Source organism: Dendrobium catenatum, unplaced genomic scaffold, assembly GCF_001605985.2.
Source record: "Dendrobium catenatum unplaced genomic scaffold, ASM160598v2 fragScaff_scaffold_370, whole genome shotgun sequence".
NCBI classification, from domain to species: domain Eukaryota; kingdom Viridiplantae; phylum Streptophyta; class Magnoliopsida; order Asparagales; family Orchidaceae; genus Dendrobium; species Dendrobium catenatum.
The window spans coordinates 770,229-791,402 of NW_021318832.1; the positions used below are offsets into that span (position 1 = coordinate 770,229).

Genomic DNA, 21,174 nt, shown 5'->3' on the forward strand with positions numbered 1-21,174 from the left:
TCTTCTCGTTTATTCGTCAGTTTTTGATGTCATAGATGATTTCTACTATTTGAATCGAGTTTGATTATAATTTTTCCCATCGTTCTCCTTATCTGGCTTTTTCTATCTTGTTTGCTTGCATCATGGATGTGCCAACTTGATCTGCTTCTCCCCTCAAGATATCCACACTTAGATCCTCTAGTTGTAGATCTGATAATGACAAATTTGTCTCGTCATCTATGAACCACTCATTATCAAATGCCACATCATCACAGAACAACGAGCCCTCATCATCCTTCAAATCCTCAACCTCCTTTCTCTCAATCTCTTGTTGTGCATAATATACACAAGGGAGTTCATTCTAAGTGTTGAAAGCCAATTTCTTATCTTTGTTTGCACTTGACTATATGTACTCCAGTTTCGCTCACACCCAGAAGGAGAACAAGTGAGTCCCGAAGCTCTAACAGTAAAACTCTGTAACTCAGGGGTGGAATCACCAAATTGTATCCACCATTCAACTTTTTTCAAGAAGAAAAATGATAATCAGAACATATTAAAGTGTTATGCATTTATAAAATAAGTATACATGGAGACCGTTTGACAATAGTTGATTTTGTTGCTTGCAGACCAAAAAATCCCTTCCTATTCCGAAATAAAACAAGTTATAAATCTGCAGGATCCCTGACGGTCTGGTCCCGTATTAGTCGTTCAATGCAGTGATTCAAGCCAAGCTTCACCTCCGGGTTTGAGGATTTCCTCTCTGAATATTGAATTGAGGATTGAGATAATATGCCGCTGCATGTAGATGATGGTGTAACTGGACCTCCCATCGAGCATCAATGATATCCCAAATCTCTCTATAACTTGCCTCCTCTCCTCCTAAGTTATGTGCAATCAACTTTTTCGTCCATCCATAGCATTATATATAAAACTCATGGCTGGTTTCTTCTCGGCATCCACTAAACATAGAACTTATACCAAGGGTCTCGTGCTCAATATGACATAGGTCACAGTAGCCCAAAATTTATCATTTAGAATTAGCCTTCTTATTTCCTTCCCCTCAGTTTTCTTCCCCCACGCAGAATTAAGCCATTGTGTTGATGTAAACATTACTTCAAGTGGTTGTCTCACATCCAGCAGACTCTGCAATATCAAATAAGATGTGGCAAACCTGTAGAATAAATTTGCATTAGGAATTGAAAATGATTTGTAGTGAACAAATGTAATAACGAACTTAGTGGTTGCAGGGCGAATGATTTCATTCTTTGAAAACTTTCTCATTAAGGCTAAGACCCATGATTGGTTGTATATGAACTTTGTGATATTCTTCGCCTTAGAAAGAGCGCTCTTGTGTTGATGTAAATCACCAAGTTCCTCCAATATGAGTTCGATACAGTGTGCTGCGCAGTGGGTCCAATACAGGTGTTTCCTCTTCTCCATCAACATCTTACCGGCTGTTTTATATGCACTGGCATTGTCAGTCACCACATGAACAATCATATACACCCCAATTTCCTCAACAACCCCATCTAGTAAATTGAAAATGAATTAAGCATTTTTAATCTTATTTGAAGCTTTAACTGATCGTAAAAATATCGTGCCATAGGGATTGTTGACAAGGATATTAATCAAGCTCCTGCTTTTCATGTCAGACTATCCATTTGACATAATGGTAACACCAATCTCAATCCATGTCGGTTTAGTCTCATCAATGCTCTGCTCTGTGTTATGCAACTCCTTCAAAATTCATGTTCGCAACTCATACATGGAAGGTGCTTTCAACCCTCTCCCATACAACCCTATAGACCGCAGCATATTGAAGTAGGCCGGCGATGTCGCAACATTAAATGGTATGGTATTCTCAAAAAAAAAAATGCCAATATCCATGCAAACCTGCCGTCTTTGGTACCAACAGCAGGCATCATTTGTGCTTGTCCTCTATTCTCTCATGGATTTGTCATATACTGGTCCATATACTAGTCCATAAGACCCCGTGCACCTTTATTATGTATAGTGGAGGAAGACCCTTTCCACTCTCGCTCCCTAAGTAAGCACCTTGTTCGACCCTTTCATTAAATTGCTCATGTTGTAAATGTTTGGCCGTCGTACTCTTTTTCATATAAGTTATAATTTCCTCTTGCACGTTATCCGAAACATCCGCACAAGGTGCTACATTTTTATGTGAGCCAGATAAGTGTTCCTTCATGCAAGTTACTCATCTCTTCACCACCTTATTACAAAAATTGCATTTTAAATACACGTCTTCTCGTCGCCTTCTACATCAACTTGCACAATATATTTCTAAGAAGGGTCACGTCGCAATGACGTATTTGCCTTTTCCTTGCTTTAACCATGTTTCCTAATACAAAAATATGAAAACAAACAAAAAATCTCAAAAAAGTTCAATCCTTAGATTTTCTTTCTCTTGAAAAATCTTTTGTTGAACTAAAAAAAAAACTTAAAATCATTTGTGGACTTCACCTAGAGGGCTGTCGGACACTTCAAGCTCGTCGGAGTGATGCGGCGCCGGTGGGAGAGGCGGCGGGAAGGGAGGCCGAGCGGACGTGCGGAAGAACTTGCGGGCTGCGGGTTTTTTTCCCTGCTCGGTTTTGGGTAGGCTGCGATGATAGGGAGGAAGAAGCCTTGTTGCATTTAGATTTAAGTGTGTGGGTCCTGGTTATTAGAGGCGTGCGCCTCACACTAAATTGCGCAATTCAGCCTCAGAGGCGCGCCTCACAGTGCAAGAAGCGTACGTCTCATGAGGAACTAAAATTGCTTAGGCAATGAGGTGATTTTGCCCAGAACTTCGCAGAAGCACGCCTCTGATTGCACAATTTTAAACTACGTACCCAATTTTGAGTTATGATAGATCCGACTGTACGATATAAATCGTACAGTACGATTAGTTGAATTGGATCAACAATCGTCCACCAAAAGTTCTATTAGTTCGTCTTAGACGATTTTGATCGTACAACATGAATGTTAATCAAGATTTGATCCTGATTCAATTGCTTGATCAACAATACAAATTAGACAACATTCATTTATAATTATACATCACAAATGTGCTCGTATACTATGATTAAGTCAAATTTTAAAATTCAAATTTGTCTAAATTTGATTGCTCATATCCAAGCGTGTGTGTTTTATCAAAATAACTAATCGTTATGTATGATCAAAGGTCATGTAGTTTGATTAATTATGCTGAATTTTAGTTTGATTAATTTAAATAAACATTTACTTTGTTTTTTGAAACAAGTGATCGTACAATGCAATTGATATCATATAATATGATTCAACAGAGAAATCAAGTGTTTAATTTTCATCCTCACCTTTGAGTGTGTGCTCGTTTGGCTTACCAATATAAACCTATATATATATATATATATATAGAAAGAAAGGGAAAATTATAGACTCTTATTATAAGTTTTGACTAGACTCTGTTGCAATTCTTGAGTTTTCTTCTTTGACTTGATTTATTATATGTTATATCTGAAATGTTAGTATAACACAAAAAACAACTAATATATATTGCAGAGAATAATATGTTATCTAATAAATAATGTTTGGAATTATTAAAACAATACGATTGGCCTCATGAATTTCAACACGAGTTGTCTATCTATATCATCATTTAGTTTGAGTTGAATGACTCCTTCAACTTGAACTATTCATGTCATGTTGTTTTATAAATACAGAGTATCACCTTTTTCATTGAGACTCAAAATTAACTCTTATTTAGGATACCAGAGTCTAGGATCCATGAGTTGCTTGGATCTTAATTTAATATTTATAGGATCTAAAGACTCTTAAAGCCTTCTTTCACTAACACAATATCTTTATCTTTAGCCATTTGTTTGTTCTTGCTCTTCATCCTGGGGCATTTTTTCATGGAATGATCTTCTTTATGAAAACGAATGCATTTTATTGTTGCGTTTGACTTGGATTTTGATTGGTTCTTAGACTAGTTCCCATTTTCTTCATCTTCTTCCCTCAATTAGCTTTTCAGTTATGATGCCCAGACATGAACACATCGACATAGATATGAGACATCAATTGTTGAAAATATTGGACATAGATGCGAGTTGGACATAGTATTATATTTTTTATATCTTAAAAATAGTCATAGTTATTAAGAAGGATTGAAAAATAATAGATCAATTAACTAGGATTTGTGATTAAAATGATTAATATTAGGATGTTAAGAGTTGAGTGTTGATGTTGTATGTCAGACATTGAGAGGGAAGACGATAATGTTGTTGACAGTTAGGCATCAATGTTGTGCAATGGTCATAGGGCATCAGGCATCGATGTTGAGACAGCTTCGACCATCGATATTGAAATAGTGTTGTTCATTGATGTTTAGTTGATGTTGATAACAATGAGATGTCGAGATGGCTCGGGGGCGTGATTGTGGGTATAGAAATTGTTGGCGTCGAGCATCAATGTCAAGATAACATCATACTTTGATGTTGAGATGAATTTGAAATGTTGATGCTGTGATGACGTCGAATGTCGAAGTTGAGATGGTATCCTAGGTGCAACATGCCACTGAGAAATAAAAATGAGAATGCTTGGGGAATGAGGTATTGAGCAAGGGTGAATAATTTGAGTATGTGAAGAGAAAATATGAAATTTATTTTTTATATTTTTAATAAATTAAAACTTGAAATACAAGATTTATATTTGAACTTTTTTTAAATAAAATATTTAAAACGCACGTATCCAATTTGTTTTTAATCTAACATGTTTAGGGTATCAAATATGTGTCATGTACGATATATGTCGGACACTGCATACCTCTTTGAGAAGAAAAATGATGGTACATCCTAGCTCTTCAATTGCAGCATTTTAATTAGATTCAAAATTTATTTGAAGTTCTTTTGAATTTAGTGCATTCTTTATTTTGACATAGATAAGGAGAGATTTCTATAATGTATAGCGTCAATCTTGGCTATAAACATCTTCTTGAATCTTTAATGTTTTTCTTCTTCCTTGATCTAGTTTTCATACCCCTTGTAGAGAAAACTTCTTCTGGTTCTTGATAAACTACAATCAGGTTGTCAACAAAACTCCACTTTCTTCAGTCTTACAATCCGTCCTTATATCCTCTCTGGTTTAGCGAAAGCAAAAGTACCTTCACTCTTTCCTTGATCTTCTTCAAGATTTTTCAGCTGTAGCTAACAATTCGATCACCCAATCCTTTGGAACATGTTATTTCTGTCTCCGACCCTTCAGCACTCCTTTTATAAGAGACTTCAGCACGTCATTTGTAAGAGATAGAATAGCTGCGCTAGCTTTTTCGCATCTCCACAAAAATCACGTGGTAGCAAGGAAGGAAACTCCACTGTTAAATAAAACATTATAGCCAACAAAAGGGTGAAGGGAAAATAGAGAGGAGAGGGAATAATAGAAAAGAAGAAGAGATTCTTTAACTAAGAAAAGGAATTGAATTGTTTCTGCTCTGAAGGGTGAGGTGTATTTATAGGCACACCTTTAAGTATTTATGCAAATTAAAATATACATAAATAATCTCCAAAGCAAGAAACTAATAACAATTCTTCTTAAAGAACTAAGTAAAAAGAACAAAAGGATTTGAGTTATTTTATTAAAGAGCATGCTTCTGGTTGGGATTTGATAGTACCTTTAGCTAGGAGTATAAATGAGCTGAGCTTGAGCTAACTGGATGTTTGTTCGTGTGTGGTTAGCTAAATGTTTTATTGGTTTGAAATTGACTCATATTTGAAATTATTCATAAACATCATGCTTGTATTTGATTCCTTTTAATCTTATTGAGCTCATTTGGCTCAAATTATTAAAAAAATAAGTTTAATTTTTTTTAATGAAGTAAGCATACACAAGAAAATAAATAATTAAAAATTTCACAAGTTGTTTTCACACAATTTAAATTGCAGTAACAAATTCCTACTCAAATTTTATAGCTCATCATATGATTTTTTGAAGTCAATTTAATTAAATATAAATAAGAAATGCATTAAGACGCTAATATCTATTCCTAAAACCTTTGATCTATAGCTTTAGTCTTCAATTATACAATCTAAGTGGACATGCTCTTCACTATGCACTTTTCAATGGACGTGCTCTTTTCTATCAACTAACTTGTTAAAACTTGAATTATTTACTTGAAATAAAGATATTACAAATTGTTAGTGAAATGTTAAATTGTGAATAATAAGTAAAGAGTAGAAAACACATCCAGTTTATGAGTGTTGAAGATGTTAGAAACTAATAATTGAAAATATTGACGTGCAGATTAAAATTTCAGTTTTTTACTTATTCTCATGTCATAATTGTTCGCCAAGTTTTATGTTGGCTATTGACTATCTAACGTAACCCTCCATTTTTCTCATCTATGATTTAGGACATGACAATGGTAGCATTAAAGCAAGAAACAAATAACAATTCTTGCAATAGAGGTATGGAAATGCTTAGGAGATAAAGGAATTTCTTAATTTACTAAACTTTTTAATATTATTTTGGTGACTAAAAGGATGCCAGATGAGTGGAGTGTTTTTGTATCTATTTTTAAGAATAAATGTGATGCACAAGAGTGTGCGAATTATAAAGGAATTAAGTAGTGTGTCATACATAAAAACTATGGAAAAGAGTAATTAAGCATAGGTTACGACGTAATACTATTGTTTCTCAAAACAATTTTGGATTCTTGCCGGGTAGGTTTACTATGGGAGCTATATATTTTACTAAGAGTTTTGATGGAGAAGTGTAGAGAGAATAAGGAGGATCTAGATATGATATTTATTGATTTAGGAAAAAATATATGATAAAGTTTCAAAAGAAGTACTTTAAAGAGTTTTAGAAAACAAAGGAGTTAATAATGTTTTTATTCAAGTTGTTAAGGATATGTATGCAGGAGCTAATACTTGTGTTCAAATACATGGTTGTTTGACCAAGTATTTTCCTATTTCAGTTGTATTACATCAAGGATCAACTTTAAGCCTATATCCTTTTGTTTTAATCATGGATGTTCTTATTCGACATTTGCAGGAGGATTTTCCCTAGTGCATGCTTTTTACTGATGATATTCTTCTTGTTGATAAGATTAGAGAGGGAGTTGAAGGAAAAGTTGAATTATGGAGGTCAATCATATAGTCTAAAGGTTTTCATTTGAGTAGATTTAAACTGAATACATAAGAGTGTAATAGATTTTGTGAGGGAATTGTGACTTTAGGTAATGTAGTCATTAAAAAGAGATATCTTGGGTCTATTGTTCAATGTGATGGTGAAATAGATGGAGATATTATTAGTAGAATTCAAGTAGGATGATTGAAGTGGAGGAATCCATCAGGCTTGTTGTGTGACAGAAAAGTACCCCTCAAACTTAAGGGAAAATTCCATAAGATGGTGATAAGACCTGCAATGTTTTATGGCACCGAATGTTGACCATTAAAAGAGAAGCATAAAATTAAGCTAAGTGTTGCAGAGATGAGGATGCTCAGGTGGATATGTGACTTTACTCTTAAAGACGGAATGCGAAATGAGTGTATATGTAAAAAGGTTGGAGTATCTCTAGTGGTAGATAAGATTAGAGAGAGTCGCCTTAGATGATTTGGTCACATAAATTGTTGGTGTTTCGATAACTAGATTAGGAGAGTAGATGTATTAAGTTTGGCCTATGTTAAGAAAGATAGAGGTAGACCTAATAGACTTGGTTTGAAAGTATTAGAAATGACCTTCCATTATTAGATTTAAATGAGAATCGGACTCTTAATAGGACATAATTGAGAAAAAGGATTTGTGGTGCCGACCCCACAGTGGGATAAGGACTTGATGTTGTTGTTGTTGTTGTACTTCTCTTATCCTCTTAAGGGCTGCCCATCTTTATGCCATATTAACCATAGAAGAAACATAATTCATATCTGAGGTATCAGTTGTAGATATGATTATCTTTTAAATTTATGATAATCAACTTAAATAAATCATCACAGTTTCTCTCTACCAAACAACATTTCTTTAGAAACCCAATAAGTAGCTATTCCTAATGGACAATATAATGCTGTGTTACACCGTTACACTAAGCAAGCTGTGATAATATATGCATTGACATAGAGATCAGTTTCACAAAAATTAACAAATAACTGAATCAGCCAACAGAAAAACATAATAACATTGACCATTTGCACAACAATCCAGCAAGAATAATAAACTTAGTTTTATAAATGAACCAAGCTACATAATCAAGTGACAACATTTATGTGTACCAAACTCATAACATGGAGTATTTGCAAAAAAAAAAAAAAAAATCATAAACATGAATACATGATTTAAGTAGTTTGAGTAAAAAATAAAAATACAACAAGAATTAACTAGATTGAGTAACCACATCACCTGATCGCAAGGAGATATTGAATGAACAAGAAGCAAGTGGGAAACAATGTTTACTACTACAACAACAAGAAGAGAAATGCTTAGTAGAGTTCTTGAAAAGAAAGCAATTAATAATGCTTATATTCAAGTCAGTAAGAATATGCATGCAGGAGCTATTACTTGTGTTCAAACACAAGGTGGTTTGACCAAGTATTTCCTATTTCAGTTGGATTGCATCAAGGATCAGCTTTAATCCCATATCTTTTACTTTAGTTTTGAATGCTCTTACTAGACATTTGCAAGAGGATGTGCATTGGTTTATGTTTTTTGTTAATGATATTCTTCTTGTTGATAAGACTGGAGAGAGAGTTGAATGAAAATTTGAATTTTAAAGGTCAATCTTAGAGTATGAAGGTTTTCATTTAAATACATCTAAAATCAAATACATAAAATGTAATTTTAGTAGTAATAGTTTTAGTGGTGGGATTGTGACTTTGGGCGATCAAGTCATTAATAAGAATAAACGTTTTAAATATCTCGGGTTTATTGTTCAAACTGATGGTGAAATAGATGGGGATATTATTAGTTGAATTCAAATTGGATGGTTGAGGTGGAGGAAGCATTCAGCTTGTTGTGTGATAGAAAAATACCCTTTAAACTTAAGGGAAAATTCTATAAGATGGTGGTGAGAACTGCAATGTTTTATGCACATGTTGGCCATTAAAAGAGAGGCATTAAATTAATTTAAGTGCTGCAGAGGTGAGTATGCTCTAGTGGATAAGTGGCTTTATTCTTGGAGACAAAGTGCAAAATGATTATATATGTGAAAAGTTTGAATAGCTCCAACGGTATATAAGATTAGAGAGTTTCCTTAGATGGTTTGGTCGCACAAAAAGTCAGCTTTCCAATGACTTGGTTAGGAGAGTAGATGTATTAGATTTGACCTATAATAAAAAAGGTAGAGCTAGACCTAAAAAGGCTTGGTTAGAAAATATTAGAAATGATCTTTTTAGGTGTGTATCTTAATTGACATTTGGCTTTTGTTTGTTTTAATTTCTTCTTAAATTTCTTTGATTGGGGAAATTGTTATAGTACTATTTGATGTGAATTTATCATATTTGTTGGTTTACATCAAAACATGGCAAGTTCTTACTCTAATTTATAGTCTTTAGATTGAGAATTTTCAACCAGAATTGTGTGATTTGATACATTACATTATTTTGTTGCATTACAAATTCCAGACCTAAGACATCCTGCACCACCAGTTAGTCTAATTAATTGAAACAACTAATTATTCTTGTTTAAAATATATGTAAGAGCACATTAAAGGTGTTTCAGAAATAATTCATTTTGTTTTTAAATTTGAAAATGAAAACATGAATGTTGAATTAATACTTTTTCAACTAAAGTAACTATTTTTTAAAAAGAAATAAGAAAATAGGAAATTTGGCCATGTTTCCATCCATTTTCATTTCTAGTTTTTTTTTTGAACAGACCATACAAAAAGATGTTTGCTTTTATTTCTTATTTTATATTTTAAAAAAAGTTTTTTCTTGAAATAGTTTGAACACACTTATGGGTGTTATCACATGTTTTGGAAACATTACAAGTGGTTGTTTAGACCAACTAGTCAAATTAATGGATATTTTTCATGAATATTTTATTATTTTATTTATTATTTATTATTTATTTATTTTTAATTTTTTTTTTCATGAATATCATTAAGTTTCTATTTACATTTAATTATGGTTATTTGATCTAGAATAATTAATTATTCAAAATAATTTATTATGTATTATGCATTGAGGTCATTTAGATATTACTTAAGGGGTTGTTTGGTTTGAAGTAAAAGGGTGTAAAGTATTCCAAATATAGGGATTTGGAGAATATTGGTATTCAGTTTTTGGTTTTATGTCAGTCAAATGTAGTATAAAATTTTGGTGTATTTGGAATTCACCTTCTAGTTCATTTTGGTATATTTGAATTCCTTAGATTTGGGTGATTTTTCAAAAACACTGGAACTTCATTGCGTGTCGTCGCTCGCCACCGCTGTCTGCCACCACTACCAACCTTCACCATCGTCCTCCACCACCATTGGCCGCCACTGACTGTCGTCGACAGGCACTGAACGCCATCGCCCCTCCAGCCTCCACCTATCATATTTTAGACTACATTCATTTTAGTCCTAGCCAAAAAAAAAAAAAAAAAATCCCTGCATTTATTTTACACTTCCAAATAATTTGAAAGTATTTCAAATACACTTTATTATTTTTACATTGCAGTTCTTTTTACAATGTATTCCTTTTTAAATCAACCAAACTACACCTAAGGTAATTAATTATTCATAAAATAGGTATTTAATTATTCTTTTTTTTAGTTAAAAAATTTGCTCTGAAATCAGAAATTAATGATTAATTTTATGAATAGTAGTCAGTTAATTATTTTCTTAGATTGTTATAGTTAAAATTGAGGTAAAAAATAAACTCTTAGATGTCTAAAGTGTAATTGGTAGTCAACTAATGTTTTTTTACCCTCCCAAAAATCCTCAAGTTGGGAGCTCATTATAATGTAGCCAAGGATCGAATCCAAGGCTTTGGCAACAACTTCCAAGGACCCAAGGTCCTTTCCAACTGGATTAGTTCTCACCCAAGAATTAATTATTATGTTAATTAACTGTTTAGGCAAATAACTATCAATAAGAATTGAAGGTCTTCGTAGTGTTTAGCTATAGTAATCAGGTATTGATAATTATTTAATCAAATAGTTTTGGATTATCATTGATTGCAGTATTTTTAATGACGATTTTCAAGGCTTTAGAATTTTTTATTTGTGGTTATCTGAGGCTGTTGTCTAGAGTAATTTGGTTTTTTTCTATTAATAAATATGCTTCTTCTTTCTATTCATACAAACAATAAATAAATATGGCCATCTTAATATAAATTTTTATTATTTTAAGTGAAAGAAATAACAATGAAATTAAAAAAAAAATCTTCATGGTGGAGTGAATTGAATCGGGTCCTAAGCTTTTAACACTATTATTGTACCTAGTATGAATGTCTGACCTGTTTGGTGATTAATCTTGATTGAGTTTAATGCGTTTTAAAATAAGGATACAAAACAATTTTCAATTATTCATGCAAGTATATCATATATAGGTTAATCTTATGTGGCTTTTCAGATTACTACACATTTGTATAGCCCTTGCATACCAGTTGGAAATTGGAATAGCTTTTACAAGATTTATGTTTAGATCACTTGAATTTGCACTTTCCTGTAATTTTTCTGACCCCATGTTGTGGGATAAAGGCTTGTTGTTGTCGTTATATGATGTTTATAACACAATATTTTATTTTTTTGTTATATATTGCCCATGGACCTATATCTTCATTGATTATTTCGTAAAGATAGTGCATGATCATTTTCTTCAAATTTTAACTCAGCTTCCAAAACTTTCCACATTCATTCAAGGGTGCAATTGTTTTTTCACACGCTGGAAGCATCTTTTCATATTTGCATCTTACTAGTTTCATGTACGTTAGAGTCATTGACTTATGAACTGTAAATGTTTTAATCATCATTGTAACAGGTCCGCTTTCTTACCAAAATATACCATCCCAACATTGATAAGGCAAGTGTATACACTCTTATTGGTTGATATGTTTTCTATTTTGGTAATTTTTTCTTGATGATAGGCATCTACACGTGCAGCTAGGACGGATATGTTTGGATATTTTAAAGGATAAGTGGAGTCCTGCTCTACAGATTAGAACAGTTCTGTTGAGGTGACATTCCTATTATTCTTCACTAATAAATAATTATTTCATGCACTAATTGAATTATGATCCCCTTCCGAAGTTTTATTACTTAAATAATTGAAGAATTATTATCTTTTTTGTTAATTTGGTTGCAACAAATGACTAGAAATTTTAAAAATATTAAATGCACTACTCATATGATCAAACACGGATAAAAATCACACTTTGAGTTTTCTCAAGTTTCTTTAAGGTAATGCCTCATCACCGCTCATTTTCATCTTGACTCTGTAAGTTTTGATCATTAGTAGTGCTTTATCTCAACAAGAACAGAAATCTCAATTTAGCGTGAGTGATGTTAAATCATTCCTTATAGAATTTCCTACAAGGAATTCTTTACATGAGTTCAGTCCATCCAACAACCCTATGTGGAGGATGCCAGCTCATGCTGATGTCTTCTGCCCATGAGAGAGAATTCAGACTGTTTTATTCAGATAGAGTTACTTGACATTCCGCTATTACCATTGAACATTTCCACTACTTTTTGAAAATATGAATTGGGGTATTAGAAGAAGTTTCATGACATTGAAATTGTGAAAGTAAGATGTTTTTTTTTCTTTCCCTCTGCAACTATCTAATGTTATATTCTCTACTGTATAAATCTTAAGCTTCTTAAGTCATTGTAGTTAATGTCATTTATTACTATTATGTAGATAATTGTTTCCTTATTATAAATGCTATTCATGAAAATGACCTACCACATTTTTATTTTGGTATGTAACAACGTTTCATTACTTTCTCTCTTTTAGCATCCAAGCCCTTCTCAGTGCTCCAAACCCAGACGACCCACTTTCTGACAATATTGCTAAACATTGGAAGACAAATGAAGCTGAAGCTGTTGAGACAGGTTTGCCCATATCTTATAAAGTATTGTTTTTCACTCTGGATTCCATTGCTGGGGCCGAGCTGGCAACTTCTGCTTTCCTTTGTAAGCTTGGAATTGTTTTATTAGATCCTAACATTGATTTCATTCTCTTAACTGGATTGGCGCAGCCAAGGAATGGACTCGCTTATATGCAAGTGGACCATAATCGTGTTTTCATCAAATGAAATTCTACAATCCTGATATACCCTGGTATTAGCTTTAACGGCAATAATGAACTGGAAAGTTTGAAAGCTTCTCCATCAAGTAGCTGGTGGTGGTATAAAATCTGCATATTGTAAATTTACTCTTAATTTCAAAACAACTAACTCAATATCTGTATCATGAGCTACTGGAACTGCTTGCTCTTTAATTTTTCTTGGGTTTCTAATACACATGCATGTCTATCATCCAAATCATCACGATGATGCAAACTAAATGTTTTTCAGACCTTTTTTAGTGAGCTTGAGGTGCTCAATTACAATGTTCTCGTCTTACTTTGATCTGTTTGCTACGTTGTATTGCTGCTGCATGATAAAAATTCTTCAAAACGCAAGCAGCCTTTATTGGACCAAGTTGTGTCACACCGAAAAATTCTGTTGTCTTGCTTCATATGCCTTTTATTCAAGCTGTAGATTCAAATAAAAAATATTTATAATTTACATGGATTTCTGTCTGTCTCGGTCAATAGAATTGGATTAGAAAAATGATTTAGTTGAGGTGCTTCATTTCCACTGGAACAAGAATTGGATTTTTTTTTCTCACATTTATCAAATTGATCTCTCCGTTTTTCAAATTCAAATCCCTTGGATTTATTGATTCTCTTATGAATAGGAAATGCATAAAAGCCAGGTCGATTCATTGTTATGATCAGAAAAGGGGATGAGAGCATTGGTAACTGTAGCTCTAAGAAATTCAAGCATGTTTGAAGAGGTAATCATATTTTGCCTCTGTTTTTGGAATTGGGAATCACTAAATTTTGTTTCTTCTAATTTGGAAGGTTCATTTGAATGTTTGTTCACAATTTCAAAATTATCTCTTTGGGAAGCTTCAATTTTTTGGAATTCAAAGATTCATTTTAAGAAATTTATTTATATTGACATATTAATCTTAAGAATTATCATTCTTCCAACAGTTTTTTATTTCTTTTACACTACTTGCAACAGATTCTTCCTCCATGGCTTCTATTCCTCTGAATTTAGATGTAGGCTTCCAAATTGCTCCATAGAATTGGCTGAGGTGGGCGAAATTATTTTGTGCGGTCATCGGAGGTCAATCGGACGTGTCATATCATCAATTTACTATGTATGATCTTTGTATATTATTATGTATTGGATGATGTAGCATGTCCTGATTGACCTCCGGATAATTTAGTGACTGCATGTAATAATTTGTCCCGAGGTGGATGGCTTTAGATAGTTGCTTCTCTTGTTATTCTTCCATCAGTTACTGGGTTTCCTCTGATAGGGCTCTCGGTATCACTGTTTCTGAGGTTTTTACCTACTAATTTACAGCTCCTCTCAGATTTTATTACTGTTGACTTAGTGGACACAAATTCTGCTGCAAAAAATTGCTTGGAATCAAATTAAAATTTTCTGACCTAGGTTAACTAATCTATTCTAAGTTTCTTTTTCTTCTTCATTTTCTTCCTTGATTTCTAATCATAAGTTTGCCAATAATTTCCAAGAAGCAAATTCAGAAAACAGATATCTTTTGTGCTCAAATCTATTGTCTTTTGGATTTGGCCGAATTATTTCTCTTCTATTTAGTTGAATTAGTTGGTTGTCCAAATATACTCTCTTTTGGATCTGGTTGAATTGCCTCACGCTCCTCTTCATTATGACATATACTCGATTTCTTATTTAATTTAGTTTTTTTTTTCTTTTTATGCTGTGTGGGCTCCACAATTCGAGCCACGGCCTCTTCTACCTTTTTTTTTTTTCTGTTGGTGAGAAAAGTTTTAACGAGTTTAAGTTATGGTGTAAATTTTTAGAATACATATTGAATTTTTAGATAAGACAATCAAAAGATTTTATCCTTATTTTGTGACGAGTTAATGATTTGAGTTCTAGTTTCCTATAGGTGTAAGTCTTTATAGTTAATTATCCCTTGCGATAATGAGTTAGTTCTAATTAAGGTTAATCATTGGATAGACACTATGTACCCAATCAATAGTAGCAATAGAATTAAATATTGAAAAGTGAAAATTTATCACCGCGCACATAAAGTGGATGGTTGGGGAATGGTGATCACATGGTTTTGTCTTCTTTGGTCACCATGGTCTTTAGTTTTAGTCAGAGGATGTAGTAGACCTAATCCGACCTAAAAATTATTTTCGATAACCATTGGTTGCTTAATACAATGATACCTTATAGACTTGAGGTGAATGATTGTCTACGGGCATAAATTTGTGTCCATCTTAACTTATTAATTATATCTTATTGATTCACTATTCAAGATTTTAGAACTATTGAGGAACATATAGGCTCTGGTCCTGATCATAATTTAGTAGTATAATTTGATGGTAAAACTACTTGATCAAAGAGCCTTGGTCATAACCGTTTATTTGTGATGTCATTTGATGATGAAATCAGTTGTAAGAGGACACGTGCCACATTCTTCATGACAAGAGATGATTTGAGAATGAATCATAGTGATATTATCGACTAGACATTCACTTTTTATGAGCTGAATTAATTTTCAAATTTATTCATCTCGACAAACTATTGCGGATGGTGGATGAATTTTTATTTTAAGTGTTTAGGTGATTTATTTTGATTAGATATTTTCAAATTTTGAAGAGCAATATATTTGAAATCTTTATTTAAACTTAGCATCAAACAATAAACTTTGAGATTTGAGGGTATTTCTTTAAATTTGTTGGACCCCTCCAGTTGAGATTTACATTCAACATGATCATAATTGGAGTTTTATGGGTATAGTCATTTTATTAGTCAAACATTGTCAACAATGTTTTCTAGCAAATATATAATTGGGTTATGCTCCTATTTTTTGGAGTTGTCGTATAGATATGCGAAGTAGAGTATTTATTTTAATATGTAAGTTTCTTTTGTAAGAAATTTTGAAGGTCTAATATGAACGTATAAAATTAAATACTTCGGTTAATTTCAACAAGTGTCAGTTCAAAGAGTTTATGCTTTTAATAGTGAATTTTTATTATAATAGAATTCAAAGGCTAATATGAATGTATAAAATTGAATATTTTAATTAACGTCGTGTATTTGTTCGATGTTTCAAATCGTGTCAAATCCGGCCTATTCAAAGTAGAGGATCGAATTTGAACTTTATATATATATATAATATATATATCATGCTCGTCGGGGCCCATGCAGGTATCTTAAATTTCATTTTAAATGATATGTGTGTGCATATCAACATATTTATACAATATATTTTGTACATTTGAAAATTCATTCATTATTTCTTTAGTCTGCACAACATCTTCAAACTTCTTGTATAGAGTTTATGCTTTTAGTAGTGAATTTTTATTGTAATAGAATTCGAAGGCCTAATATGAATGTATAAAATTGAATATTTTAGTTAGCGTTATGTCGTGTATTTGTTTGATGTTTCAAATCGTGTCAAATCCGATCTATTCAAAGTACAGGATCAAATTTGAACTAAGTTCACTTTTGACATGCACAATATTATATTATGCTCGTCGGGACTCATGCAGGTATCTTAAATTTTATTTTAAATGATATATGTGTGTGCATATCAACATATTTATATAATATATTTTGTACGTTTGAAAATTCATTCATTATTTCTTTAGTCTGCACAACATCTTCAAACTTCTTGCACATGTCATGCTCGTGAGGGCCCATACGATATTTTGCTTTTTCAATGCATTTTGCAATATTATATATTTGTATTGTTATTTGATTCATATTTGTATGATTACATATTTGCGTGCTTCATGATTTAAACAAAGCATTTACATAATATGAGTAATGCTTATATATAATTTGCATATGCATTTATATGATTCTTGTATGATTGGCATAATGCATTTGCATAATTGATATAATGCATATGGAGAATTGATACACATGCATAAATGGCCCATAGTGTATTTGCATACATATTTGTATGCTTGTTTATATATGCATTTGCATGTTTTTATATGCATTTACCTATTTGTATGTGCACTTATGTGCTTGCATATACATTTGTATGTTGCTTAGTATATGTGCATCATATACTTACATTTATATAATGCACTCATAAATTTTATTTAGTGCATTTGCATGATGCATTTATATATTTGTTTAATATGCATGTATGCTATCTTGACATGATTATTGGTGCATATGCTAGATGCATTTATTTGATTAATGGTATGAATACATATTATGTAGTGCGCCCAGACGACTGGAGATATAAGTAAATGCCACTTTATGTATGTGTATAATTCATTTGTATATATTTGATATATGCACATTATATAATAGGGGACTCATAGATGACACCTTTCAGTGATTTGACATGTCGTCCATACTTTAATGAGGGGTCATATAACTCATGATACGCAACAATGTTCTAATGCATATGATTCATAATTGATTGGCATAATGCATTTGCATTTATATGATTCTTGTATGATTAGCATAATGCATTTGCATAATTGATATAATGCATATGGAGAATTGATACACATGCATAAATGGCCCATAGTGTATTTGCATACATATTTGTATGTTTGTTTATATATGCACTTGCATGTTTGTATATGCATTTACCTATTTGTATGTGCACTTATGTGCTTGCATATACATTTGTATGTTGCTTAGTATATGTGCATCATATACTTACATTTATATAATGCACTCATAAATTTTATTTAGTGCATTTGTATGATGCATTTATATATTTGTTTAATATGCATGTATGCTATCTTAACATGATTATTGGTGCATATGCTAGATGCATTTATTTGATTAATGGTATGAATACATATTATGTAGTGCGCCCAGACGACTGGAGATATAAGTAAATGCCACTTTATGTATGTGTATAATGCTTTGTATATATTTGATATATGCACATTATATAATAGGGGACTCATAGATGACACCTTTCAGTGATTTGACATGTCGTCCATACTTCAATGAGGGGTCATATAACTCATGATACGCAACAATGTTCTATTTTTTTTTCAAAGACATTCACAGGGTGTACGACACATTCACAGAGTGATTACGAGTCTCTAACTTTAACAGTTAACATACACGTACTTAAGACACTTGTGCGCTTGTGACTCCTCCGCTTGTCATTTTGTATTTGGAGTTTGGCTCAGCGGGTCCTAAAAGGTGATCAGTTTTCTGGGTCATAAATAGGGAACTTGATCCTAATTCATTTCTTTGCACATTTCACTTCATAGAGCGTGTGTTGCTAAGGGGTTTGAGTGTGCATTAGCTCTTAGCAATTAGTTCTCGTACAAGTTCATTAACAGTTCTATTATGTTGTACTTATTATTATTTTTCATTCATTTAAATTTTTAGTTTTCAGAACCTAGGTTGTCATGTACTTTTTGTTGACTTAAGAGTTTAGATAAATTTCAATTTCTTTAAATTTTATCTATCATTCATTTTGTTGTAAATTTCAACAGCACTCCAACATTTTCTTCGTATAGGAGGCTGCATTGGGTGTGCTAAGTCTTCCCATCTGCTAATAAAAATAGCTACCATAGGTGTTAGATGACAATACGAGCAAATTTTTTTGTTTCCCGCTTGTTAATAAAAACGGTCATGGGTATTGAAGTACCTGTTTATAAACTGTAACATTTCCCTGCATATTAAGAAAAATTGTCATGATTACTTAATTTTTTTTATACATATAAATTTTCCCACTCACTAAAAAAGCTGTCAAGTGTACTTAATTTCATGCATACGAATTTTCTCGATCGTTAAAAAAAATGGTCACGATTATTTATACTCATGCATACGAATTTTTTCGCTCACTAATAAAGCGGGCACGAGTATCTATATCATGCATATGATTTTTTTCGCTCACTAATAAAAGACGTCAAATGTACTTATATTCATGCTTATATATTTTGCACGCTCTTTAATAAAAGCAGTCAGAGATACTTATATTCATGTATTTAAGTTTCTCACTTTCTAATAAAAGCGATCACGGGTACTTAATTTCATACACATGAATTTTCTCTTGCTAATAAAAGTTGTTATGGGTACTTATATTCATGATAACGATAATGACGAGCCAACGAGTTAACGTGTCACATGAAACCTGTGATATACACACACACACACATAAGTTATTCTTATTAATTGTATGCATTTTTTTTAAATGAGGGCCAAAGAGAAAGAAAGGGTGCAACCTCTCTATCTAGACTGAGAAAGAGAGAAAAGGGGTCTTTAATGGATATGGTGTAGGAATATGTTTGTGATGAGGAGGGTGATGTTAGAGAGAGAAAATCTCTCTTAAATTTTGGAGAGATTTTTTTCTTTTTAGGTAGAGGGAAAATAAGAAATGATGGTGGGAGGTGTAGAAGGTGAAGAATGAGGTTTTGAAGATTAAATAAAGAATTTTCTCTTTTTAGAAAGAGAATTTTTTTTATCTAAGTCTAGAGAGAGAAAGTGTGAGATGATGGAGCTTTTTGGTGGAGGTGTCGGTGTAGAGGAAGGTTTTTTGTGAAGATGGATGTGAGATTTGAGGGATGAAGGGGGAGAATTCAATTTTTTTAGGATTAGAGTTAAATTTATGTCTTGGAAAGGAGGAAGAAGAAGGTGGGCAAGGAGAAGAAGGGGAAGCGGAAGAGAAATAGTGGAAAGGAAGAAATAAGAAGGAATGGAAGAAGAAGAAGAAGAAGAAGAAGAAGAAGAAGAAGAATAAGAGGAGGAGGAGGAGAAGTTTACCTTACGGTGGTAGTAGCAGCAAAAGGCTTGGCTGAAGGCTGTTGGAGTCATGTGAGAGGAAAAACTGAGTGGGAGAGTGAGCCATGCATGAGGGAGTGTCGCGGGCATGATTGTGAGACGTGATGAGTGAATAAATGATTGGGGTGAGTGTGTGGGGAGTGTTTAAGTGAAATATAAGGTGTATTTTAGGAAATTATTTAGATTTAGGTGTTTTTTTATAAATTACTATTTATAATTAATTTTAAATACAAAATTAATATAAGTTTTTAAAATTACTTTTTATCACCTTGGTGTCCATGTTGTCATTGTCGTTTGCACACATTGATGTTGCTCGATTCGTGTGCACAAAATTTAAATTTTTACCAATCGACGATCCCAAGCAATATTGTTGTTAGTTTTAGTTATTTTCATTACTCCAGACACATTGTCGTTGTCTATTTTACGAACGACATCCATTTCAGTGATTTGGGTTTTTGTTTAATGCATGTCGGGTGAGTTTTACACAATGTAGTTCTCTTGTGCTATCAAATTCATAGTTCATGGTCGACCCAATCTTGAAACTAATATTGAGGTCCACAAATGCTTACCAACAACTGTGGTGCTTACCTGTAGTAGACCATATTTGTTGCAGATAGTTGAAACTATGAATCTCCAAGAACTTTATATTTTTTCTTGGATGTCAACACATGATAGGGGCTAAATTTATGGGCCACTCATTTAAATTTATCCCCATATCATTAACTTATCACCTCTTTTCTTGTCATCTTTATCATCGTAGTTTTTTTTTTGTTGGTATTAATGTTTGGCCTGAAGAATTGGACATAATTCAATCATTGATGTTGTCAAAGATCATGCACATGAATCTTGACTTAGATATTAAATTTGAAACTGTTTTGGCTAAGCTATAGTAGCTTGTTGAGCTAATTGGGATTACATCAGTCTGATGTTTTATTATAATAAACTTGTTGATGAAGAATCCAATTTGAAATTTGAGACTTGAGGTTGTGAACAAACATGCCTGAGCCTTGACCAAAGTGTCATGCTTATAGTTGCTTTTGGTTAGGCAATAATTGCTTGTTGAACTAGTTGAGATTGTTTTTGGTCTTACGCTTTTTGTTAATAAACTTACTGATGACGAATCCAATTTGAAATTTAAGAATTTGATTCCTCTATCTTGTTCTTTGTACAATATACCTAGGAAATGATTACTTGATTAGTCTTCATTGACTTATTAGGAAACTTGCATACCTTCAAACATTTGCTTTTTTCTTTG

At 32.5% G+C, this 21,174-nt stretch overlaps 1 protein-coding gene across 1 annotated transcript in view; it reads left to right on the plus strand.

Annotated features, from left to right (window-relative positions):
* The window catches only part of LOC110109748 (ubiquitin-conjugating enzyme E2 36), a 35,180-nt gene extending 21,676 nt beyond the window's left edge, over positions 1-13,504 (plus strand). The window contains exons 5-8 of the mRNA XM_020840969.2: positions 11,912-11,953; positions 12,034-12,107; positions 12,887-12,984; positions 13,131-13,504. Coding sequence (XP_020696628.1) covers positions 11,912-11,953; positions 12,034-12,107; positions 12,887-12,984; positions 13,131-13,168 — 252 coding nt within the window. The 3' untranslated portion in view covers positions 13,169-13,504. The remainder of the gene's footprint in view (positions 1-11,911; positions 11,954-12,033; positions 12,108-12,886; positions 12,985-13,130) is intronic.
* Positions 13,505-21,174: the final 7,670 nt, after the last annotated feature.